The 27,439-nt window shown below is 39.1% G+C and overlaps 2 protein-coding genes across 4 annotated transcripts in view; both read right to left on the minus strand.

The window, feature by feature from the left end:
- trim54 (tripartite motif containing 54) overlaps positions 1–5,565 on the minus strand; it is a 60,234-nt gene extending 54,669 nt beyond the window's left edge. Inside the window, exons 1-3 of the mRNA XM_080193276.1 lie at positions 5,251–5,565; positions 4,560–4,732; positions 1,784–1,955 (exon numbers count right to left, since the gene is read on the minus strand). Of these exons, the coding sequence (XP_080049402.1) occupies positions 1,784–1,955; positions 4,560–4,732; positions 5,251–5,418 (513 nt within the window). The 5' untranslated portion in view covers positions 5,419–5,565. The remainder of the gene's footprint in view (positions 1–1,783; positions 1,956–4,559; positions 4,733–5,250) is intronic.
- Positions 5,566–15,903: 10,338 nt separating this feature from the next.
- dnajc5ga (DnaJ (Hsp40) homolog, subfamily C, member 5 gamma a) overlaps positions 15,904–27,439 on the minus strand; it is a 45,709-nt gene continuing 34,173 nt past the window's right edge. For 2 of the 3 annotated variants that reach the window (XM_080192324.1, XM_080192325.1), the window contains exons 5-6: positions 24,245–24,318; positions 15,904–23,073 (exon numbers count right to left, since the gene is read on the minus strand). In XM_080192324.1, the coding sequence (XP_080048450.1) occupies positions 24,251–24,318 (68 nt within the window). In that variant the 3' untranslated portion in view covers positions 15,904–23,073; positions 24,245–24,250. The remainder of the gene's footprint in view (positions 23,074–24,244; positions 24,319–27,439) is intronic. The other variant, XM_080192327.1, reaches the window with a different exon arrangement.

The raw sequence follows: 27,439 nt of genomic DNA on the forward strand, positions 1-27,439 counted from the left end.
CAATTGTGCCTGTCTATCAACAAAAGGAAGGAGTGCAGGGGAGTTGAGAAGCATTTGTTTCAATAATAAAGTCAAACATAGGAAGGATCAGGAACAGGACATTCAATTCCCTGAGCCTGTTCTGCCATTCAATTAGATCATGGCTGACCTGTCGCTTATCTCTATCTAAATGCATCAGTTCAAATAGCAAGAACAAATCACAGCATTCAGGAAGATAGAGACAGAAAGCAGACATCACAAACAATAGCTCCAAATGATTGGCGATTTTAAGAGTGGAAACCAAGACAAAGGAACGTAGTAAACAAGTGTTTTTTTGTGCATGCTCTCAAGAGGACCTTCTAGGTCATTTTACAACATATGTGCAAAGATGTGCAAGTTAGGTTGATTGGCCATGCTAAAATTGCCCCGAGATGCATAGGTTAGAGGGATTAGCTGGTAAATATGTAGGGTTATGGGGGTCTGGCCTGAGTGGGATCGTGGTCGATGCAGACTTGATGGGCTGAATGACCTCTTTCTGCACTGTAGGGTTTCTATGATTCTATGAATCCCAATTTCTTCCATGGAGGACAAGAAATGAATGAAGGCTAGCCTTTTCCATTTCACTGGTATTTAGATGTAAGCCCCACCCAATCTCAACTGCTTGTTCACCCATGAGGAAAAGTGACCCATATCTAAACTCAGGGACAAAGGAAAGCAAAAGCAGGGACGAGCAACTGACTGGGTTAGTTGACAGATTGCAAACCCCTGGTTCTGTGCACTTGGTTTTTGGATCATTAGGCTGAGGAAGTTAAAGGTTATTCATAGTTTCTTTTGGTATTGGAATGCTGGTATACCGGATCCTGCCTATTGGGTCATCTGGAATTTAACCAGGTACTCAAATAATAAAACCAGACTTCATTTTGGCCAATTAGAGCAAAACACATGATTAAATTCTAAAACATGGAAATGCTATGCAAGTGATTGCACTGCTTTGCCAAGATACACTTCTCGACTTAAGTCAATGGAATATATGACTTATAAAATAAACAATGTCACATCAGTGAAAGAATTTACATTTGCGACAATCATTAGATATGCGACGAACAGTAAATCTGTCTAATTTCAGACATTATTCTCCTAGTTTCATTCTCTTCAAATATTAGTGTCATGGATGTTCTTTAAACAACGAACATATGAACATACAAACATAAAAATTGGAGTATAATTAGGCCATTTGGCTCCTTCAGCCTGCTCCGCTTTTCAATAAGGTTATTATTGATCTGATTGTAGCTTCAATTCAACATAGATTTTTGAAAATCAAATCTATTGATCTCTGCCTTAAAAATATTCAATGACTTTGCCTCCACTGCTCCCTGGGGAAAAGGATTCTAAAAATTCACAATCTTCTGAGGGAAAATATTCCTATCATCTCCATCTTAAATGGGAGATCCCTTATTTCTAAGCCATGTCCCCTAGTTCTAGTCTCTCCCACAACCAGAAACATCCTTTCAGCATCCATCTGGTCAAGTGCCCTCGGGATCTTACATGTTTCAATAAAATTATCTCTCCATCTTCTAAACTCCAATGGCTACAGACCCAGTCAGACCTTTCCTTGTAAAATAATCCCATCTCACTGCAACTGCCCCCCACACCCCCCCTCCACCCCCAACCCCTTTGGAACATTGCAGGTACCAGTTGAGTCAACCTTCTCTGAACTCCTTCTAATGCGTTTATACTTTAATGGCTATATACAAAATAATTGATAAATATTTATATTCTACATGAAAACAAAATATTAAGATACCTTTTGACGTTTGTAGACATTTTGAAGAGGTGCCACTTCACAATCTTTGTGGGCGCCAAAAACTTTGCACATTGAGCAAGTTGGAGCCTCACAAGTTAGACAGTAAATGTTAATCTTTTCGTCTTCATGCTCTTCACACATTAACTGCTGGTCAGATTTAGTGTGCAGAGGCCTGAAGCAAAAAAATTATCACAAGTGTCAAAGTAAAATAAAGTAACACTGTCACCAGAACATTAACAAGTTAACTATTTCTGCAAAGACAATTGTGCCGCTTCCACCAACACACATTCCTCCCCCCACACACTAAATCCCACCCACCCCCACCCCACCACCAACCATATTAACTACCATATAAATATATAAACCAATGAAAGCCCTGCATTATTCATGAACTTCAAAGTGTGTAAATGTTTATGACTAATCATAAATTCTGCAAAATAATAAAATGGTAAAACGTAAATGAATGATTAATACTTGAGTCAATCTTGGGGGACGTATCAGGCACTATCTTTAGTTCAGAGATAGCATTTTGATTTGGTCGATCATAGCCTTAAACCCCATTTCTAGAACAAATGATCTGTCATTAATCTCACTGCTGTTTATGGAATCTTAATGTGCGCAAACTGGCTGATGTGTTTTCCTAAATTGCAACAGTGACTTCACTTCATTAGCTGCAAAGTATGTTTAATTGACCATGAATGTGAAAGGCATGATAGAAATCCTTTTTCAACAGTTAATAATTAGACTATTTACACACTATTGTTATCTGGGAAAAAAAATGACACAACTACAACCAAGATTGTCTGAATGAATGAGACCAGAAATTCTGAACAGAAAAGTAGTTAAAGTTATTTTGCCATTGAGAGTTTGGTTTTATCATTAAAATGGCCTTTGTGATATTCAAATTAACTGAACTGTGCAGCCCATCAGTCACAGTTTCCTGTTTTAAAGGTACTCCATTATGAATGGTGCTCTGATATATAAAAGGAGATCTGATGGTATTGGGCAGTCTCATTTGCAAAGACTTTCCAAATAGCAACTATGTAGAGTCAGATTTTCACCTGTTTAGCCATCAATCATGGGTCCCAGGCCTTAAACAAGCTTTGATTTAGAACTCAGACAAAAGGTGCATTAATGGGCCAATTAAAGGAATTTTACACCGCTCTTCTACTTTTACATATGATGAGCGTCTCAATTGACACAGCAGCCTTTATGTTTTGATGCAACCTCGATCCAGATTGAGATGAAATGTCTGGGCTGGTGACACTGCTGCCTCACAATGCCTGGATCTTGGTTCAATTCTGGCCTTGGATGACTGTGTGTGTGGAATTCACACATTCTCCCCAAGAATGCATGGGTTTCCTCCTGGTGCATCCATTTTCCTCCTACAGTTCAAAAATGTGCAAGTTAGGTGGATTGGCCATGCCAAATTACCCCTTCGTGTCAGGAAGACTAGCAGGGCGGGATTGTTTTTAGTGCAGGCTTGATGGGCCGAATGGCCTCCTTGTTCACTGTAGGGATTCCATGATCTATAAAAAGATGTCTCAGGTTGGTATTTGAATGTACTACCTAGACTCTTCAAGTCTTTATGCATCACAATTTATTTTGTACAGGTCTGTTGCTCCCTGAGATAGCTCCTCAAAAGCTGTCCTCTTGGGGGAGTCCTTTAGAAGTGCCTATTCACACCTTCCCTTTTCTCAGCACCCGCCCTCTTCCTGACCCTCCCCGACAGTGCTGAGCCTTTAACAGCACAGTTCATATTGGCCAGCCAGCATGAATTCACATTCCATGGGCAATCACTTCTGGGCCTGCTAAGTGTCCCTATCCAGGAGAAAAACGCAGGCCGTTAGCTGAGGCAAGAGCCAGTACATCATTGAAAAGAAAACTGAATCTTCATTGGAGCAGTGGAAGAGGTTCGATGAGAGATCAGGGCAATAGTAGTAGTTTTGGATTGCACTGGGCCAGGTCCAAATAGCCTCCCACTGTTCTGGAAAAGATGAAGAGGAAGCACTGGGCAATGAAGGTCATGCTTGTCGATTTGAATATTGCTCCCAAACACCCAGTTAAAGAACTTTAGCTTTACCTCACACTGTAAACCATAGAACTCAAAACCTCCCATCTTTCTGTCCTCCGTTTTCAGCGTTTTGAGTCCCAAACATTAATGTCCCCTAACCAATATTGCCCAGGTGTGGCGATGCTGGCGTTGGACTGGGGTGGGCACACTAAGAAGTCTCACAACGCCAAGTTAAAGTCCAACAGGTCGATTTGGTAACACGATCTTTTGGAGCACAGCTCCTTCAGGCACTCACCTGATGGAGCAGCAGCACTCCAAAAGCTCGTGCTACCAAATAAACCTGTTGGACTTTAACCTGGTGTTGTGACACTAGTATTGCCCAGCTTATCTCATCATTCCTTTTCTTCTTTATAACCATATTGACTTCTTAATTTAAAAACGATGGCTATTTTACCCGTTACTACTTGGATTTCCTTTGTGGGGTAGTCTATGCTGTTCCCAAGGGGACTTGATATTGTCTGATCACACATACTAACAACTGAATCCCTAAATGGTAGTAAATGCACTTTTTTCCACATCAGCTGAAAGAACAATGCAGGAATGAATTGTTGGAAGAGGGTGGAAGACCACAAATTACAAAGTAGCAAAAACAAGACAGAAACTGCCAAAGAACTCAACTTTTCTTCCATGGTTGCAAACCATTCACTAAAATAAATGTATTCTCTGTCCAGCTGCTTCTATAAATAAAGCATATTGCATAACCTGGATGATTCTTGCTTGTAGATGTCAATGATATTTTCCACCAGGAGATTTCTCTGCAGGCCGTAAACTCCATGGCGATCAAGTACTACCTCATGTCGGCAGGAAGGACAGCGAAAGCGGCCCCCTGAAGGCACAGTAGTTGAGCCCCTTGACTGCCAGAATGGGTTGGAAGCCTGAGAATGATATACCAAATGAAAATGTCAATCAGCTCTGCAAGATTATTCAGCTACACCTGTTTACACATCCTGCCTTGCCTTCTTGTCAATCTTCCTCTTTTGTAGTTTTGCTGCATTGTTGCTCCTTTGCTTCAATGATGCAGCTGAACACTAGTGCCATTGACCATGTAGAGAAGGAAAAATATGCTTTTTTTGGAAAAGAGATGGATGGTCTTGATGACCATTTCTCCCCTCCCGTCAAGTTTTCAATCTGACGTATGTTCCTTTCTCAGTTGCCTTCCCTGCTCTCCCCTTACTTGCAGTTCTGCCCTCTATACAATCTCACACCCAAGCAGGCCTAAAACTCTTATCGAAAATGTGCTTGAGAAGGGCATTTCTCACCCACCTAGAAAATTTATATATTCACCAAAATCATAAACACAGAAAGCGGATACTCTAGTGCCTAATCTATTAATAGTACAGTACAATTACCAACGATACCATGGCCAAATATTGGTATCAATTGAAACACCTACCTGGAAAACATCATTGGCACATTTTCTACACAAGTTATGCTGGCATGGTAAAATTACGACTGGTTTTGTGAACATTTCCAGACAAATGGGACAAATAAGTTGCTTCTCCAAACTGTCCATTGTCTGTGCGCCTCCGAGCATCGGTTTGAATCCCACCGCAAGGTTCATCCCCAAAATCAGGAGGTTCACTTGATCGGTGAAATAGTAATTAATTCTTTTCCCCCTTTCTTCAGAGCTCTTTTAGTTCTACCCTTCTGCTCTCGGCTGAAACATCAACTGCTGGGCAAATAGTTAAATTTAGAATCATTTCACAGGGGATCGTATCTTTTCTCTTTTAAGCAATAGGTCACATGGGCTAGCAGTTGTGAGCCCTGCATTCCTCACTCCATATTTATCTCCTGAAATGTGAGATTGAGAGGTTGAAGAGCCATTTGTTGGACAGCACTTCTCCCAGTCAAGTGATAGTTAGTCATGTTGCGGTATGCCACAGATTAGATATAAGTTCAGCAGTAAATTGCAAAAACAAAATTTCAAATCCTTTCAAAATCAACTTCAAGTTTCAAATTCAAAACCCAAAATTAAATCCATAGAGGAAAAAGGTGTAGAGATAACTTGCTCCCAATATCTGACAATTTTAATACATAATTTAATATCAATACAACTTGTTATCCTCTGCGCAGCCGATTCTTTTCTGCTCAGTAGTATACTCTTGTTAAGTGATTACCTTTTACTTCACTTTACAACATTCATCTGCTTTCATGAATAACAGATATACAGAGTGAAAAGATTGCTAACTATCTGATTAGGAATTACCCACAACCCATAAACTAATAAAGATGTCTGTTGAAATTTTCTTGAATGGAGTGATATTACTATTAAATTGGATAGAAAGGTATAATTACAAACAAGGTACATCTACCAAAACATTGTCAGTTTCCTACTGGATTGCAATTAAGTGCCTTTTTTGAATGAGACACCATGATGACAATTGAAGGGGACTGGATATCCCTAGTAAAAATGGATAAGAAATTGGTTGCAAGAAAAGCAGTATCTAGGAAGGAAGATCCAGCTGATATGATGCACTCAATAGCGAGTCCCTTGGATTAGAGCTGGAATCTCACTATTTCCAAAAAATATATACAACTAACTTAATTGTAAATGGTTGCCCTGCTTCAGCTTTGTCCCCTTCACTTTCAAACTTCTCCTCAAAATGACCCAACCTTAACTTCTGCCCTTGCGCATTATCATCCAATTTCCAAACAACCTTTCCCCTCCAAAATCATTAGATGCATGTTAGCTTTCAAATCCATGCCCATTTCCTCTTCTACTTCACATTTGACCCTTTGCCGCTCATGCCACAGTGGGAAACAGCCTTAACAAGAGTCACAAATTACCTTCCTGGATGGTAATTTTTGGAATGTAACGGAAGATATAGGCTCCAAAGAGCAAAACGTGGAATCGTTGTGGGTAGAGATAAGGAATAGTAAGGTTGGGGGGGGGGGGGGGGGGCGCTGGTGGGTGTGGTCTATAGGCCCCCAAATAATAACTTAAGAGGTGGGGCGGGCTATAAACAAGCAAATAAATGATGCCTGCAGAAATGGAACGGTGATAATTATGGGGGATTTCAATCTGCATATTGATTGGTTGACCCAAGTAGGATGTGGTGGGCTTGAGGAAGAGTTCTTGGAATGCTGTTGGGATAGTTTCCTTGAACAGTGTGTGACGGAACCTACGAGGGAACGAGCTATCTTAGGATCTGGTGTTGTGTAACAAGGCAGGTAGAATTAGGATCTTATTGTGAGGGATCCTCTTGGGACGAGCGATCATTGTATGGTTGAGTTTTTGATGCAGATGGAGGATGAGAAAGTAGGGTCCCAAACCTGTGTCCTCTGTTTGAATAGAGGGGAGTGTGATAGGATGAGAGAGGAATTAGCAAATGTAGATTGGGGGCACAGATTGGTTGGTAGGACAGCTGAGGAACAGTGGAGGATTTTTAAGGAGATCTTTCTCGGTACTCAGCAGAAATATATTCCGATGGTAAAGAAGGAATGTAGGAGAAGGGATCACCAGCTGTGGTTATCTGAGGAAATAAAGGACAGTATTAAATTAAAAGCTGATGCATTCAGAGTGGCTAAAAGTAGTGGGCGATTAGAAGATTGGGAAAGATTTAAAATTCAACAAAGAATGACTAAGAAGTTGATAAAGAAAGGAAAGATAGAGTATGAAGCTAAACTAGCACTAAACATAAAAAAGGACAGTAAGAGTTGTTACAAATGAACAAATGTGAAATCCATCCACTATGGGGCATAACAGATATGAACTTCACTGTAAAACAACTATGAGAAATGTACAAGCATTAACCCTTGTGCATGGTTTTCTTTGACCTCAAGAGCTCCGACAATATCAATTCCAAGGCATTATGGGTTGTCTTGCGTTTTGGTTGCCCCCAAACATTTGTCACCATCTGCCGCCTGCTCCACGATGACATGTAGACAGTGATCCTGACCAATGCATCCACCAACCCAACTCTCATTCAGATTGGGATCAAGCAAGGCTGTGTCATTGCACCGACACTTTTCTCAATCTTTCTTGCTGCAATGTTTCATCTCATCCTCAACAAACTCCCCACTGGACTGGAGCTAAGTTACAGAAACAAATGCTCTGCTCAGTGCTTTGATGTAGTAAGTGACCCCAGAAGGGCAGAGGAAACATTTCAAGGATACCCTTAAAGCCTCCTTGAAGAATTGCAACATCCACACCGATATGGGGAATCGCTGACCCAAGACTGTCTTAAGTGGAGAAAAAGCCTTGGGAAGGAGCTCAACACCTTGAGTTTCATCACAGAAGGCAAGCTGAAGCCAAGCATTGACTGTGAAAGGAGCAAGTGGTAGTCCAGTCACCCCATCTACCAGGGTGCCTGCCCTACCTGTAGGTCACACATTGGACTCCTTAGCCACCTGAGAACTCATTTTTAAATGTGGAAGCAAGTCATCCTCGACTCCAAGGGATTATGCAAGAAGATGATGATTTTTCTATTTTAAAGTTTGTTATTCAAGTACTCTTCTATATTAGAAACTATTCTGTTGAAATGAATAATGAAATGTAGATCAGGTATGACATGATAAGGCTGGATTAATGGAAGGAAATATCTTGTCTCAATAACTTTAGCAAAGTTTTTCAACAAGTAAAAAATGCTAATACCAATAATTCCATGGATGCAACATATTATTTCAGTCAGGTTTCCCATAGATTTACCATAAATCAATTTGCAAGATAGGAAGATATAAAATAAAAAGTGCCTGAGACAGCATCAGAAAACAAAGGCCATGTTTGATCCAGTTCCTCCAGCAAATTTTTTCACGCAATAATTGGACTACTAATCATTGATCACTTCTTCCAAATTCAAATGCAGAGGCAGGAGGTCATGACCCAGGTAAACCTGGTCTTGGTTTGCAAAGGCTTTGTGAGACCTTATTTGGAGTATTATATCGAGTTTTATCCCCAGATAAAGGATGATAGAGTGACCCAAGAAGATGCAGAGGTGATGTCAATCTGGGAGTATTGATCTCTGAAGACAAACTTGTTACCTGGTGTTTGCACCTACTGAAGAGCTGGAGATGCTGAAGGTATCTCATTTAGGCTTTTATTATTGTTAATGACAAGGACAACATGAAAATAGGTTGTAAAAGTAAAGTCACCATAGTCCCACGTGACCATAGGCTCTCTGTCCTTTGAGGGGGAGAGCTGACTGGTGGTGATCACTACACCTTAGGCAAGGGGCAAGGCTGAGAAAGCAAGGCCTTCATGAATATCTTCAGCCAGCATGTGGATTGTACGTTCCTGAAGATAGATGCGGGGGAGAAAAAAAAACACACAGGACTTGCATAAGCTCAAGTAGTAATGAGCAATTCGGATGAATTAAGTTTTGTTTTTTGATCTATTTGTGCAACATGATTCCAAAACAGATAAAAACTGTTTCTTTTCAGTCTATTAAGGATACTATATATATATATATATATATATATATATATATGTGTCAGGGAAAAAGAGGCAATCACAGTATGTGAATTAATCTTGAAAATAATGCATTCTGAGAACCGAGAAAGAACTTTTGATACTGAACGACTAGTTAGTTATAAAAAGAGAAAATGTTGGAAACACTCAACAGGTCTGGCAGGATCAGAGAACAAAAATAGAGTTAATGTTTCAGGTTACCTAAAACTAAATTAATCATGTCTCTGAATTATTTTTGTCTTTCCTATAAGGTGGTACAGATGGAGGGCTGTGGTGGGGTGGACAATGGCATATTGGCCTGAAATTAATTAAAGAATAGAATGAGGATGTATGATCCAATAGCCTTTTCTCTTGTTGGATGCATAAACAAAAAAATCTTGAAAGACGCAAGGGAAGCATAGTGACAGAAATTTAAAGCAATTGTTCAAAGACTGAAACTGGAGGCAAGGATCAATGGGACAAATATCAATGTAACGCTAAAAGCCATTAAATGGATCCTAGCATGAATCCAGAAGAGTTCCAAAAGGTTTTGTGTGCATAATCTGAGAAAGTTGTTAAGCAAATTAACTGGCTAGTTATGCAAATGTAAAAGCAATCATGATAATTTTTGAAATTCTTTCACAGAATGTGTGCATCACTGGCTCGCCCAGCATTTGTCATCCATCCCTAATTGCCCTCGAGAAGGGGATGCTGAGCCGTCACCTTGAACTGCTACAGATAAAGGGGCCTCCCAGGTAACCCATTCACGCTCCCATTCTCATGCCTTGAGCAGCATTGGAAATATGAGCTTACAAATCTTGGCTCAAATGCATCTAGGCCTCTCAATGTATTTGCTGCTTTGCCTGACACTACACTTGTCTACCTGCCTGTACTTACCTTTCACTGAGACATGTTGCTTACTGCCTGCATGAAAGTTGATCAAACACTACCAAATTCTACTCATCTTGGTGACACAGAGATCATTGACCCATTTCTTTCATTGGATCTCGGCACGTTTGTTGATTCCAATGCTGCAATTGGTGTACAATTCCTTGGTCAGTTGGGGAAGGTCTCCTAATGTCATCGGTGGGGAATTGCACTTCCTGTCATTCCTGGACAGTGTAAACCCATGCTGATTCAGTCCGATCTGCCATTATTTTCCAAATGGTCTGTTATTACATCTTTTATAACGGACTCAAGCATTTTTTCTATTAGAGACTTCAGGCTGCCTGGTCTATATTTGTGTTTTCTCTCTACATCCTTTTCTAAATAGTGGGGTTACGTTAGCTAGCCCTCAGCCCACAAGAACTGTTCCAGAGTCTATAGAACCTTACAAGATGACCACGAACGTGTCCACTTTTCCAGGGTCACTTCGTCAAGCACTCTGGGATGTAACTTATCAGGCCTAGAGATTTATCAGCCTTTAATTCCATCAATTTCCGTAACACCATTTCCCTACTAAAACTGATTTCCTTCAGTTCCTCCTCCTCACTAAACCCAACATTTCTAGTACGTTGTGTCCCCTCCTTTGTATTTAGCTGGTCAGCCACTTCTTTGTTCCCCATTATAAACTCCTTTGTTTCTGACTGTAAGAGGCCGATATTTGTCTTCACCGATCTTTTTCTCTTCACATACCTATAGAAGTTTTTACAGTCAATTTTTATGTTCCCTGCAAGCTTACTCTTGTACTCTATTTTCCCGTTCTTAATCTATCCCTTTGTCCTTTGGCCATAAACAATGAACCTCAGGCCAGCAGACCTGAGGATTGGGAGCAGGTTAGAATTCAGCAATGTATGCATGTCTTAGTTGATCTAATACGATCTCTAATTTCCCTTGCAAGCCATGGTTCAATCACCTTTCCTGTTTTATTTTTGCACCAGGCAGGAATGAACAATTATTGCTCTTCACCCATGTGCTCTTTGAATGTTTGCCATTGCCATCAGCCCTTTAAGTAACATTCCCCAATCCATCATAGAACATAGAACACTACAGCACAAACAGGCCCTTCGGCCCACAAGTTGCGCCGATCACATCACCTACCAACCTACAGACCTATCTATAACCCTCAATCTCATTAAACCCCATATACTCATCCAGAAGTCTTTTAAAAGACCCCAGCGAGTTCGCCTCCACCACCACTGACGGCAGCCGATTCCATTCACTCACCACCCTCTGAGTGAAAAACTTACCCCTAACATCACTTCTGAACCTCCCTCCCCGCACCTTAAATCTTAAATCATAGCCAATTCAAACCTCATATCATTTAAATTTCTCTTAGATTCAGGACCCTAGTCTCAAAATCAACTGCATAGTTCTCCATTGTGATGAATAATTCTCTCGTATTATGGTTGCTTATCCCCAAGAGGCCTTACGCAACCAGATTGACAATTAATCCTTTCTCATTATACAATACCCAGTCTTGGGTGGCCTGTCTTCTAGTTGATTCCTCAGTTTATTGGTCCAGAAAACCACCCCGTACACACTGCAGGAATTCCTCCGCTATAGTATTGTTACTAATTAAAGTCACCTATAATTACTGAAGTTGCTTTTGATTGCAAGATTGATAATGTAGGATGAGAGCGCTTTGGCAATAGACTTCAGCTTTGCTGCGACCTCATTTGCACAACTGTTGGTTCTGTTCATTTTCTTACCAAAGGAAGATTGACCACACAAAGAGATCGTAATTATTCCAGGGACTCGGGGATTATCCCATGAGGTGAGGTTACTGCAGCTCCCAGCTTTTCTAGGATCTTGATATTAAGAGATCCATGAGTCAGGGAGAAAACTGATGACATATGGGATACACGAAAGAGGGGGTAACAGCTGAGCATGATTTTTGCCTCCATTTTTAGGGTGTCCCTTTGGTCAGCCAATTATGCTCATTTTGAATTCCAGCCACCTGAAAAGACTCTACCTATTTTGAAGATTCACAGGTAATAAAAATGGTGTGAAACTTCGCTGACATGTACCAGCAACCCTCCCTATCACCCACCAAATTCTCCCCACAACCATCTTTGGCCAATGCATTCATTCCTCTTTCCTCTGTCACTCTTGAACCACCCCACTCTCTGGTTAGTCTTGAACTCTTAACTATACATATAACCCTCCATGTGTCTTCTCTGCCCTCTGAACCTAAACCTGTTACTGTGCCACCCTGACCCTAACCCTTCTCATTATCCAAGCCAGCTGTTTATTCATTTCTTTGACATTCTATCACCCTCCTGCATCCCACTCCTCCCACACCATGCCTCACTGTGACTGTTCCCTCCACTATTACCCTCAGTTCAACCCTGAGGACCCCACTCTAGGAAACATTGATCCTGCCCTCTAGAACCATCTCTAACACCATCTCTGCCTGGTAGCCCCTTCCCCCTTTCAACCAGGGGACCCCAGACACAACAAGTGTGGCCCTTCAATCCATCCCACATCCCTGCACCCTCTCATTCCCTCCCACCCTTCCTCAGTCAGCCTCCTCTCCTCCTCCCGTCCGTCCCACCATCCTTCCATGTGATCCTGCCTCCCATCCAGTCTCTGCACTGCTTGGCTTACCAGCACCCAATCTCAAATCAGGAGGCTGACATTTGTGAGCAGTTATCAAGGCTAAAGCTGCTGTTATTCAAAGTTGTCAATCAATGTTCTGGGTTCTGACTGGCATGGAACTTAATTCTGGTGAACTGGCTTTTTAGTAAGCATGCATGCAAAATCACTTTCCTACATTGTTCATTTGGGGCCTCAACCACATCTTTAAGAACCCAAGAACTTATTGCAAAACTTCATCCCACTTTTGGGAAAATGATTTTTGCCCTCATAGCAAATTAGGTTCCCTTGCCGATTAAGCTTCCTGCTGCTCAGGGGCAGAGTCTGGTCAATATCTCCTAGCTACTAATTTACTACCAGTGGAAACAAGCAGTCGCTGCTTATCCTCTCAAAACTGTTCATGATGTTGCAAATGTTTAAAACTTCCCTTTATCTTTATATTAAGTAAAGACAGGTTCCTTTGAGCTTTTGTTAATCGCTCTAGCTTCCCATTCCTAATGTGCTAGCGAATCTTACCCTTGCCCTGACTCTAATATAGTCCTTTAAAGTGCCCAGACGTGTGCAATATTCATATTGTGGATTGACCACTTCAGTATCGCACCTTTACTTGAATAGTCAATGCTTGTGTGTATAACCTCAGAATCCCATTTGCCATTATTGTTGTTGAGCTGAAACCCACTTTTGAAGATTTATGTACCCAAGCCCCTAGATTTCTTTTTTACTACACTGAAGTGCACCATTTAAGGTATATTTTGTTCCACGATCCTTTCCCTTGCACATACCCTGCCAATTTACCTGAATCTGCCCATTTGACTACCTGTCCAGGTTTGTACGTGTGTGTTTAATCTAATAGGAACAAACATTGACATTGCTCCGCCTGTCTTTACGCACAAATCATTTCTAAAAATTAAAAATCCTAGCACAAATCACGTAGACTGCCCCACCAGCATTCACCAGCGGTAGACAGAAGGGAACTGGTGGATGTGGTGTTTTTAGATGCTGCACAAAAGGTTGCTTCAGAAGGTTAGGGGGCATGGAGTTGGGGGTAAGGTGTTAGCATGGATAGAGGATTGGTTGTCTAATAGGAGGCAGAGAGTTGGTATCAATGGGTGCTATTCTGATTGGCGGTTGGTGACCAGTGGAGTGCCGTAGGGATCGGTGCCGGGGCCTCAACTATTTACCATTTATATAGATGATCTGGAGGAGGGGGCTGAGTGTAGGGTGTCGAAATTTGCTGATGACACGAAGATAAGTGGAAAAGCAAATTGTGCGGAGGGTGTGGAAAGTCTGCAGAGGGATCTAGAAAGGCTGAGCGAGTGGGCGAGGACCTGGCAGATGGAGTACAATGTTAGCAAGTGTGAGGTTATCCACTTTGGCAGGAATAATAGTAGGAAGGATTACTATTTAAAGGGCGAAAAGCTGCAGCATGCTACGGTGCAGAGGGACCTGGGGGTCCTTGTGCATGAGTCGCAAAAACCCAGTCTGCAGGTGCAGCAGGTGATCAAGGCGGCGAATGGAATGCTGGCCTTTATAGCGAAGGGGATAGAATATAAAAGCATGGAGGTCTTGCTGCAACTGTACAAGGCACTGGTGAGGCCGCAGCTGGAGTACTGTGTGCAGTTTTGGTTGCCGCACTTGCGCAAGGATATTTTGGCCTTGGAGGGAGTGCAGAGGAGGTTCACTGGGCTGATACCGGAGATGAGGGAGTTGGACTATGAAGAGAGGCTGAATAGACTGGGTCTGTACTCGTTGGAGTTTAGAAGGATGAGGGAGGATCTTAGAGACGTATAAGATAATGAAGGGGATGGATAGGGTACAGGTAGAGATTTTCTTCCCGCTCAGAAAGGACAACAGAACTAGAGGGCACCGCCTCAAGATAAGGGGGGAGCAGTTTAGAACGGAGTTGAGGAGGAACTTCTTCACTCAAAGGGTGGTGAATCTCTGGAATTCTCTGCCCGTTGAAGTGGTGGAGGCTACCTCGCTAAATATATTTAAGACCCAGGTAGATAGGTTTTTGGTAGGCAAGGGAATTAAGGGTTATGGGAAGAAAGCGGGAAAGTGGAACTGAGCCACTTCAGATCAGCCATGATCTTACTGAATGGCGGGGCAGGCTTGAAGGGCTAGATGGCCTACTCCTGCTCCTATTTCTTATGTTCTTAATTGCACATTAATTTTTCAATTAACAGTGAGATTACTTAAAATAGAGGCAAGACTAATTAATTGTCTTAATTTCTGAGTTTTTTGTCTCTATCGGAACACAGGTCATAAAAATTTCAATAGTAAGACACTCCATTAGGTCCAAGCAGCCAGCGTTCACGCAGCCTGCATTCATCTTTAACCTCCAGTCGTTCTAAAATCATGTGGACATTTTAATCCTATGTGACCTACCCCTATCTAACCTGTTCTTAAATTATGAGTGCATTCCACAGCCTCAAACTCGGTGAAAATTTGTTCTCTCCGCCCTAAATCCTTCATGTATCTTTCCTCATTTTAGACTTTTTTTTTGCTTCCCTGGCACAAGTTTTGCTGCCAGAGATTTTTATAAAGCTAAAGTTGTGCTTCCATTTTTCCCCCCCAGCCTCAGTATTCTGAGATAGAAAGCATTTGGATGTTAACTTTTAATTTTAACCGAAGTGAGAACTGATCCCACCTCAGAAGCTCTCAGTTTATCTATGCAGTCACTATCTTCTGAAACCGGTCTGCCCAAAATGTTGGACTGTAGCCAACTAGTCCTCTGATTCGACATTCCTCTGCTCAAGCAATAGAACTCCAGCATTTCATGTATATATACTCCACCTGAACACTTTGTAGATCAAAGATGTACATTATTATTATTATACATTTGATTTCCCAGTCCATTAGTGGAAGTAAAATCCTGACATTTAACAATCAGATTACAATTGGGTGTGACGACGGATGTGAGGACGGGAAGGGGTTGCGAGGGGGGGGGGGGGGGTTGCGAGGGGGGGGGGGGGGGGAGGGGTTGCGAGGGGGGGGGGGGGGCAGGGTCATTGAGAGAAGGAACATAGGAACGATTGTAAAATTTACCAAACATTTAACAGATCTTTATCCGTTAAAATCTTGCAAAAAATTACATTAAACCATAATACATGCCAGCCAACATATTAGGAATCCACATTTATTGTCAAGTCTTTCATGAGAAAATTGTACAAAATATATTCTGATCACATCAAATCCAGACACAGCCCAGTCTAGATTAAAATTGTAATATCACTCAGTTCCCTATAAATGAATTTTCACTATCCCTTTATATAGTGAAAAATGCAATTGAAAAATACCCTAAGCTGTCAACCATTAAACATAGTTCAGAATTTTCATGACAATGGATGTTTCTCATTACAGCACAGCCTTAATACAAGGAATGGGAGCAAAATAAAATTCCCTTCAAACCATTTCTGGATATAGAAATGTGAACAATGAGACAGCATCCTTTTCTAGCTACATTTAGTGATATGTTTTAGTCCAAATTTGAAGCTCACTTATCTTGCATGATTTTGAAAGCAAATTACAGAAATCATGATCTCTCCTTCCATAACAGATTTACATTGTTACTAGAATAGTTTCCCATGCTTTAAAGGGAAGGAAATCTACTGTGCTTATCTGATCTGAAGAAAACGCAACTCCAGCTACACAGCAATGTGGCTGACTCTTATATGCCCTCTGAAATGGCTTAGCAAACCATTCAGTTCAAGGGAAATTAGGGATGGGCAACAAATGCTGGCCTTGCCAGCGACACCTGCATTCCATGGAAGAATTAAAAAATGTTGGACATAATCGACATAATTAACAAAGTGGTACTGCCACTAAATTAAATTTGTTAACTTTCTTTCTGAACTCATGATCTTTCAAATAGCTTCACTGGCTCTTGGCCTATTGGCTGATTTAACTGTACATTCCTATCTGTAACAGGTAAACCAGCTCTGAACAGTTCTTAATTTTAGTAGGCTAGAGAACTAATGCTTAAAAAAATATGGTTTATTAAAAGGAAGCTGTCTCACTTTGTGAAGAGCTTGACTTCCCCAAAATCCCATTGTTGGGTAACATTCTAAGCAGACAATATATATATAAGAGTTAGGAAAACACAAAGTTCAGAGTAACATGGCACATGCTCTTGTACATTTAGAATTCCAGAGGCAAACCCTACATCAGACTAAAATTGCATAGCATTACATTTGAATTCAAAGCAACTAAATTTGTTTGTACAAAATTTTTGCCATCAAGTTTCAAAATTGCATATACAAATAATATATTTAAATATTTTGAGAAAAACCAATTCCAATAATTCATGGAGTATGGCCAATCAGCACAAGACATTATGGGATATTATTCAGAGCAAACAGTTCCAGTATTTAGTGCAATTCCAGAAATGCTGTACCTAAAGTTTCTGTACCTAAACAAAATAATCCTAAATTCTTCAGAAAGGAACAAGATCACTTACTATTTGCCAGTGATTTGCTAAATAATTCTAGTTATGTTTTCATTTTTATTTCAGACATATTGTCCAGAATTGACAGCATTAGACAGTGATTCCACCAGATGAGTTAATTTTACATTTCAGATGTTTCTCATCACTGAGTACAAACATGAAGGCTGGTCAAGTTCCAAAAGTATTGCCTTAAAATTAATTAAGCGCACTATTGCACATAAATTTAACTCCAAAGACAGTGATTGGAGTATTTTGGCGACGACTTAAATTTTGATCTTGACTTATTTTAGTGTACAGTAACAACTACAGAATAGTTCCAGGTAGTCAACCTGGCTTCAAATTACATTTTTCACAACAATTTGGGAGCTCTGTGCCTGCATATTCCTTCATGCATCGAGCTAGGTTCCAGATATTTCAATTCTGGATATTGGGTATGCAGGATCTGGAACACTAGTTGAAACTTAATTGGCATCAAGCCCAAACAGTGGGAAACTCTTTTGACGTGATCTAACATTACTGCTGCCTCAAGTAGGGGCAGGATCCAGCCTGCGAGTTATAATGCCCTGTATTTTATTTGGCAGATACACTTAGATTCAATAATCAACAGGTGCAGTTTATGCTTTGCAGTACAACTTCACCCCTAAACAGCATAATGTTAAAGCATGTTTTAGTACTAAGTAGTCCCTGATCCAGTAAACAGATACATAACAAAAATACATGACTGCTATTCAAAATATTAACCTTCATTCTGATCAAATGACACTGACAGCATAAAAGGAAGCACTTAACATTTACTGCTGTAGATAACCTGTGTGACTTGGCCATCATCTCCCATGAACAATGTGGACATTTGCAATAAGTAAACTGTCTTTTTCTTAAAAAGCGGGACACTTTACTCCCCCCACCCCCAGCATATGCTCAATTTAGAACCCCACTCCCGTCCACCACCCCATGTTATTCACCTGGCACAATAAATAATCATATTTGCTGAGGTGAGCACAAGTGGAATAAAAGAACTCCAAAAAGGACTTTTCTGTATTCGGAGCATTGACTTCACCAGTTTAAAGCCTTAGAAATCAACTTATACTTTGGGCAAAAATAAGATTTGGTTGCACATGTAATTTCCAGGAAAAATGCAGCTTACATTTCTCGTGAATGGATTAATAAACATGTAACTGTCAGGAGCATTCTGGAGCTGTAATTCTGTTCTGTGGTAGAAACATTGGTTCCCAAATTCCACTTTATCAGATAGATTTTTGTACTACATTTTTCCTTCAGGAAACTTTCAAACAAACGTTAACACAGAATCCTTGCGTTCAGATTGGACAATTAATGCATATTTAGAATGACAGGTCCTTTACATAATGGAGGTTTAAGGAAATAATGTTAATCAATGTTTTAATAATGTTTGGTTGTTCTCCATCCCAAACACTCTTATAATTCTGTATAAATGATACACTGATCACAGTTTTGGTTTTTACAAATTTAGTTTGTTCTTAAAAAAAGTTGCTCAACAATTTTAACCACAATTATGCTTCAAAGTGCAAATTCCTAGGAAATACAACACTCATAGTATGTTGTGCCCCCTGTAGTCCACAACAGTGTTACAACAGAAATGTTAACTGCAAAAGGTGTTTAAAGCAGATGAGAAAAAAAAAGTATTTTGTGAAATGAACCAATTTCTTACGCAGTTATTTGCATTCAAAATAAATTTCAGTCTGAACGATCCAGGTGAATATGTAAAATCTTCTATGAGCAACACTTTGAAATAAAGTAGGACTATGCATTTGTTGAAAAAAATCCATTTGGGTCAAATATTCAATGAAATCTATGCTACAGAACTATGCCACAAGAATTTTCAAACCTTGAAATATTCAACAAATCTGTGTATGGTTTTAAAAGTTGATAAAATAAGATTTGTAAACGAGAACCTCATTATCAAATTAACTTTGCATTCCAGACATGAAACAGCAACAACTAAGACGATTCAGAATAGTTAAAACAGAAGATTTTTCCATGATAGAGGGAAATGACATAAAACACGTGCCTCAGCAAAGGATAACTGATTCCTGTTTTCATACGATGCAACTGAACAAATATTAGTCACTGATTAAAGATTCTTCTGTAATCACTGCGTGACGTACAAATTATGCTATTTGAGTATCAATGTTAACCCTTTGTTCATGAAAACATGGACTATCAGCATAGATGTTAAAAATTCAAACTAACTACCTTGTTAAAAAATTTACAGTTCTAAAGTTTCAGAACATGATAGAAAAATAAACAATACTGGCCAAAAAGGTGCCATATACCTTGTTCGTCCACAGTAATGACAATCATGTGAAAAGTACACATTTTGTAAAAGTGATTTGCATAAATTTGTAAGATGACTAATGTTAAAAATGGCTATTTTGTTTTCATACAGTATTATACATTTATGAAACTCTTAGGTATTAATCTCCAAAGCAATGCCAAGCAACTCATGCAGACTTACTGCCTTTGGTTAGACTAAGCTTACTTAACAGAACAAGTTTTCTCCATATTTGTAATTAGAAGCCAATTCAAACGTTCAGAGGGTTAGGATACCAAACATGTCTTGCATGTCTCTGCAGGAAAACTATTTTCAGGAATGGATCAGGAATTGGAAAACAAGTACATAAAGATTTTACTTGAGCTGAATTCATCAAACATTCACACTTATATATGACATATTCTTACCTGAAACCTCGATGAGTCAGTGACTGAAAGGTATTTCAAATGAGTACTAAAAATATTTTGCTATGGGGACCTTTTCTGCTTATTCTGTCTCAAATAGATTAATACAGAATAAATTCCATTAGTGAGATTTGTTAGCTGTAGGCATGTACTTCAGAAAATGGAAAAACTTTATGCACAGTAATAAAATTTATACAGTTAAATGAACATTTTAAAAGTTCAGTATAGTAAATGTGGCACACAGGTTCCAGTATTTACAATTAAGTAGACCAATAAAAATAGTGGCAAATTCTGTCATTTATCAATTATGTTGTGTGCATCGACTAAACATACATTTCATGATTCTTGGAAAAGCATTTTTGTTGGCATTTTATTTAGTGACAGCACCCAAACCTGTTTCACAGGAATCAATTTTTAATTTTATAGTATCTTCTTCACACAGTATCCAAACAGTAAAGATTTGGTTGCTTTGGATTGTAAATTATAAAAAAAGGAATAATCATTTACATGTGCACCAAAGCAGCCTGATTACTTTTAAAAGAACAGTGTTAACTTTAATTAATCAATATCCAACACTAAGGGTGAAGCTGTAGATTAAAGTTTTGTTCTTTCAATTTCATTATAAATTACATTGTTTCATTATTTTTAGTGACCATTATTGAAAAATTCAGTAAGATGTGCAGTTACAAATGCCATTTGTAAAATCCACCCATGTGGCAAAAGTCATCAGCAAGTGCGCATGAATACCAGCTCAAAAAAATCATTATCGAGTCAGTGGCTAATTAAAGCAAAATTTTCTCACTTAGTTGCTGCCATGGCATTTTACTGAAATTTGTTAAAGGATATCAGAAAGGTTCTCTTAGCACAACAGTGTTGGACAGCTAAGAAAATAAACAAAATCTTTCAGTGTGGCCTTATTATTAGGTTATAAGGGAAAATACTCTGAAGAGTGAATTAGTTTTGTATTTGTAAAGTTAAACTATATGGAATTTATCAGATTAGGTATAGGTTTGGAATTAATAACCATCAACCTTTACTCTGAATCTATCACAGAACTGCAAATGCCTGCAATGTCACTTCATGCCCAACAGATTGATGAGATGTGCCCAGTGTTTGGATGAAAAAGTTAGCATGCTTCTCACCTGTGTTAGTTTGCTTTTCATTTCTAGCCTATACCATTGGCTCGCAGCAGCATGAAAATGAGATCTGAAAGTGCAAGCCTCTCCCTGTTAATACATTGCCTCTCCATTGGCAAGTATTCTCCTGTGCCGCAATTAGCACTGGGACACTGGATCCAGAGGAACTTGGATGAAGTTTGCCCTCTAGCTGTATTGTGTGCAGGCCCACGGGTGTGGGGCATGCATTGGCACCCATAAACCAAACTTCCAGCTTTGGGAAAATGGTTCCACTGCCTTGTGACTACTTTGGGATAGATGAAGACCAAGGGAATAAACCCTGACTGAAAAGCTGGAGTAGAATCCAAAAGTGAACCGGCACCTAACTCTGTCATCTTTCAGGCAACTCCTGCAACAACAAGAGTGCCAAATGTACTGCTTTGCATTCCTTTGGACACATACAAAGTCAACAGGCCAATGCTGACTTCTGAGCAGCCCAAGATATCAATAGAACTTTGCCCAAACTTGTACCCTGGAGAAGGACACTCCAGTTTCCCTGAACACAGTTAACCACTAAGGTTCAAACCATCATCTTACAAGACGGATGTCTGGCAGAGACTCATAGATTCAATGTCAGGAAATCAAAACTGGATCCATATTTCCCACCTTAAAATTTACTTTGAAAAATATAAAGGAGAAAAATGAGAATGCAATAATACATTAGTCTGAACTAAGAAATTACTTTTCAATACCTCCAATAAATCAAAACTCTGATGATAGTTAGCAGCACTGGATTCACAGCTAAATGCATTGCAGATCGGAATATCACTCATCACTTACGATTGAGTGATTTAAATTTTCGGCCAAATTACAGAATTCTTTTTTGAGATAGTCAAATGAACCTTACAACTGCAATTCAGCTCATAGCAATACATCCAGAGACTGTGGATTACATCTTCCCACATACATTCCTGATAACTAAATCCACTGAGTCAATAAGTAAATAACCTATTTGGCACAAAACCTCAATCACTAATCAAAAGTGCAGTTTTGTACAGAGTACATTCTTATTAGGTCAAATAGCCATTTTTAAGAAAACCAAAGCTTTATGGAGCTAACTTTTGGTGAATGTGCAAAAGTTTCTCAACTAATGAAACAATAATTCTAATATCACTTAAAACTGATAGGATGTGTCATTCAAATAAAAAACATCAGGCTGGTCAAATAACTGCAAATTTGTCCTGCACTTACACACTTTAAAGCCTCTATACAATGAAGAAACTACTTTCTAATCCATTAAAATTGAAATATTCAATATACCTATATTTCCCAAATTAAATTTGATTTGGCTAACATTTTGCACGTTTCAGAAAAGGACCAGCTTTGGTAGTAAACATAGTAAAAGTGTACTCTGGACCAAAGACATGTACAATATATACATTTTTCTTCAATTATCAGTGTTTTACTAGTAGCTAATGTAGTATTTTGAAAGCCTGAAATCAGTGCAACTTGAAATTACTTACCATTTTTATTCATTTACCAACGCAGACATCTGGTTCAATGGAATGAAATATGAAGTTATAAAGATTTCTCTCTGCCACATACTGAGTTCATAGTGATACTTGTTTTTAAAAAGCCTGCAGGGCTAATTAAAAAAGAAAGCAGCCAAATAACCGTTCTGTTTAAAATAGATTATATCTCACAAGAATGTTTCAGTTGCTCTGTGATTTGACATAACATAAATGTAGACTGTACAATACATTACAAAACAAATTTACAAGTGTGCTGGTTGACTGTGATGATCATTCAGAAAAAATGGCAAACTATAATTTACATACATTTTCAGTCAAAATTAATTTTCAGAACCCTGCTCAAATATCCTTGGTTAAATTGAATTTTCGGATCTCTGCTTTTATATATCGATCCTGCAGCCAGATTTTTGGTCAGATGACAGCTAGGTCGTTTCAGATTCCACGGATTCTGATTGTGGTTGAATGATGATCGGGATATTTACACCTAAAGAAGAAAATAAGAAAGTTGGTTACTTATGATGCGGTATGGCCCCAGCATAAAATGCACAGCAGATGATTTTTTAAAAATGTATTCATTCACAGGAAGTGGCCATTGCTGTCTAGGCCAGTATTTATTGCCTGTTCCTAATTGCCTTCGAGAAGGTGGTGGTAAGACATTGGACAGCTTTAAGATCATCTAAATGGTATACGAGTTCAAAACAAAATCAGAACATGTTTAGCAAGGCCCTGGATGCGTAATATATCATTTACCATGTAAGACAGCAATTGCTTGAATGTCAGCATTGGGACAGTGATTTGAAGCTAGGTCATAATTGATCAAGCTTTTACTTAGTTTTCTGTATTCTATGGAAATAATTAAAAATAATAATTATTAGACAATCACTGTCGGAATTAGCAATTTTAGAAAAGGGGAGGGAAAGGGAAAATTAAGATGCATTTCAAAAATGCTTTTCCTGTCCCCCATACATTGTAAAACATGTAACATACAATGCATCATTTTGAAATACAGTGTTTAGTTATATAGGCAAACAGAGACTAAAGGGGGAGTGATAGAGAAGAAACTCTTAAAATATCGGGTGAAGCTGTGAAGATCGGCAAAGCCTCAGGAATAAACCTAGGATTTTGTGTTTTTAATCTAAGCACGTGCAGCCACTGCATTCTCCAGCATCCTTGGCTTTGGGTATGACTTGAATGGAAAATACTTAAAATGTAACTCTTAAAATAAGCTCAATTTGCATCAACTGATCAGCTATGTTATTTGGAATGTTGCTATGTTAATCCAAACGGAACATAATTCACCATCCAGCCCTAAGTACTTAGGCTTCCATTAGGCATTCAATAACATTAAATAGAAAGCAAGCAAAGTCTGAGGCCTTTGAAAATATACATGGGACACTTCTGATTTGAGCCTCAAGAGAATATGTAACATGAGAGAAGGTTCCGCTGAAGATTGTGTGTTATTTGAAACGGTTAAAATGGCACAAACAGGAATAACTATTTTGATTACAAAATGATTAGTAGGATAGGCTGCAAACAATCAGAAAGCTAATGGAGCAGTTTTTCAAGAAATTTTATGATTTATGCAGCAATCATTAGTTTGCAAGCTTGAGGAGATTAGTGATGACAAGAAGTCAAAAACCCTCAAATTCTCTTACAAGTATTTACAGTTGTTTTTCATCAGCATTTTCTGGGGCTGAACTAGGTGCTGGTTGGGCGATAACAGCCTTCCCTACAAAAAGCAACAAGAAAATTCTCAGAAAAATGTTACTGCTTGTTAATTATTCAATACTCTGAAATGCTTTAATGATCAAGTAACTTTGCATCCATAAAACGGTTAGCATATGGGACATGCTAAGTGTGTATCCTGTGTCATTGGGAGACACAGCTACAACCAGGGGAAAAAAATGAAAGGTTTTAGATTAATTTGTCAATGCATTCTATGTGGTGTGGGCAATATCAGCATGTGTCCTAAATGTAAGGGAACCAGATCAGAAACTCAGCTAGACTAGACCTCAACAATTTTGAGAGGATAGGATATTCCATTCCAGGCAAGATTCAACTGACAAGCCAGGGAGCTTTTATCAAAAAAATATTATTTAGCAACATTATTTAACAAATGAATTAGCTTAATCTTCAACAACTGAAAATGACAATATACAATGCTCAACTGCTATGAGTTCCAAGCAAGCAAAAATTTCCCTTAGATTTCAACTTCTCTTTATAATTAGTTAGCAAAACACAGGTGTACTTGCTTCTACAAGTTCTAGCTCTAACAACCAGTTTCACATGCTAATTATCATATTGTAAACTTAATGAGATGCATTTTGGAAAAATTACAAAGCTAATACCACTGCACTTCACCACTTATTTATAGAACTGGTCTATATTAATGATTTGTGTACTGAATTTACATGTGATAAAACAATAAAAAAGGGTCAGTCCAACTGACAGTAGGGTGAATGCTTATACAGATTGCATGTACCAACCTCTTTGGTCTAGTTCTGTAGACTACTCACTTCCCTTCTCAATGGTTTCATAGCAAAAGAAAACCTTGCTAACAGCATATATATCTAAATACATTATATATGGAAATATATACTGTATTATAAAACACACAAAGTGAATTCATTAGACTGCCTTCAAATAACAAGATGTACCTGGAAAAGAACCATTCTTCAGTGCTAAGATTGGTAGAAATGCAATGGGGTTTATACTGTTGAAGAGGGAAGTCTAAGCAAAATAGATGGCCAGGGATAGAGAGCTCAGGAGAGATTTCACAAAGATGTCAAGAACATGAGATAAAAGGAGTGGTAATGATAGTGTTAAAGACTAAGGCAGATATTTATAATAGCATAAAGGTCAGTTAGCAGAACATGTTAATAGAAGAACAAGGGTCAGTGCTCTCTGAAAGCAAAACATGAAAACAAGTTACAGACAAACAGAGGAGCGAGTTGCCTCAAGTTGTCAAATTCAATGCCAAGTCCAAAAGACCGTAAAGTGCCTAATTGGATGATAAGATGATGTTCCTCTAGTTTGCATTGGGCTTCACTGGAACATTGCAGGTATGACGTGGTGTAATAAATATTGGTAAACAGCCTATCACCAGAAATAGAGACAGGGAAGTCAAAGAAGGGAAGTGTCAATGAATGACCATTGTGAAGGTGTGAAGGGTGGAAATTGGAAACAAAATTGATGATTTTTTTCCTAGGTTCAAAAGAAAACACAAAGCAGCAACAATACAGTCTAAGAGTTGGGAAGGGGTGTCTGAGGATGACTGGCACAAGGAATATTCCACAAACACCACAAAAAGACAGGCATAACTGGGTTCATGTGGGCACCCCTGGTCACACCTTTTATTTGGAGAAGTGAGACAAAGTTAAAGGAGAAATTGTTCAATGAGAGAACAAGTTCAGCTAGACAAGGATGGGGGTTGTTCAGGCTTCTATTCAGGAGAGCCCTCATTGTTCTGGTGGGTGACAGAGGTGTAGAGGAATTGAATGCTCATAGTGAAGAGGCAGCAGTTAGGGCCAGGAAGCTGGAAAATGCTATTGGAATTTGCCTCTGGACACGTCTCAGGAAAAATGCACAACATTGTGGAAGATAGCATCATTGGAACAGACATGACAGAAGCAAATTAATAGCTTCCAGTTTCCTGTCCCTAACCTCTTCTTCACTGTGAATGTTCAATCCATCTCCCACCAGGATAATTTGAGGGCTCTCTTTTTTCCCCCCAAATCGAGACCTCAACAATCCCCAGCCAGGCCTTTTGATTGATCTAATTTAATTTTTCTTTTATTCTGTAAGCAAATGGGTTTTAAGTGGGTTAAAATCTTGCCCGCTAGGTCCACAGCGCAATAGTACATTTTCTATGTACTAGAAAAATGTACATGGTGTCATTACTTTTGGGATTTGTCCAGACATGTAAATCCATCAAGACTATTCTTTCTCCATAGCTCTTTGAATTTGTTCCCTTCAAATACTCAAATATTCTTTTGATCATTCTCGATAAGTAGTCCCTCATCCATGGCAACATTCTACATCCTTGCTAAGGCCTTGATATCTTTACTAAAATATAGCACCCAGAATTAAACTAAACAGATGCTAAGGCCTAACCAGATATTTTTGAATGCTTAAATTGAATCTGCCTCCTCCACACTCTCAGGCTGTGCATTCCAAACTCTAACTACTTAGTCCTCATATCACTTTTGCTTATTTTACTAATTTAGATCTCTGTCCTTTCATTTTTGATCCTTTCATGAGTGGGAACAGTTTCTCCCTAACTATGCATCCAGAGTGCTCATGATTGTGAAGTAGCTCTATTAAATCTCCTCTCAGCCTTCTTCTCTCCCGGCAAAACAGTTCTAAGTTTCCCCATCTATCTTCATAACTAAACTTCCTCATTCCCAGAACAATACCTATAAATCATTTCTGCATCATCTCTAATGCTTTCACATCCTTCCTAAGTGCAGCACCCTATGCAGGACGCAATATTATATTGGAAACAAAACTAATAACTTCCACAAAGTTAACATAACCCCTTTGCTCTTGTATTCTATGCTCTCATTATTTAAACCCTTGTATGATTTATTTACTGCTCTCTCAAATCATCCTGCCTCCTTCAATTATTTATGTACATATACACCCATGCCCTTCTGCTCTTTCACCCTCTTTATTGCATCCTTTACTTTATAATATCTCTCCACGTTCTTCCTTCCAAAATAAATTACTTCACATCTCTGCATTGAACTTTATTGGTCACCTGTCCACCCACTTCACCAAATTGTCTACCCCCTTTGAAGTTCTACACTAGCCTCTTCACATTCACAAGGCTTCTGAGTTTTGTTCTATCC

This window comes from Carcharhinus amblyrhynchos, chromosome 7 (assembly GCF_965287045.1).
Source record: "Carcharhinus amblyrhynchos chromosome 7, sCarAmb.v2.hapA, whole genome shotgun sequence".
NCBI classification, from domain to species: Eukaryota; Metazoa; Chordata; class Chondrichthyes; order Carcharhiniformes; family Carcharhinidae; genus Carcharhinus; species Carcharhinus amblyrhynchos.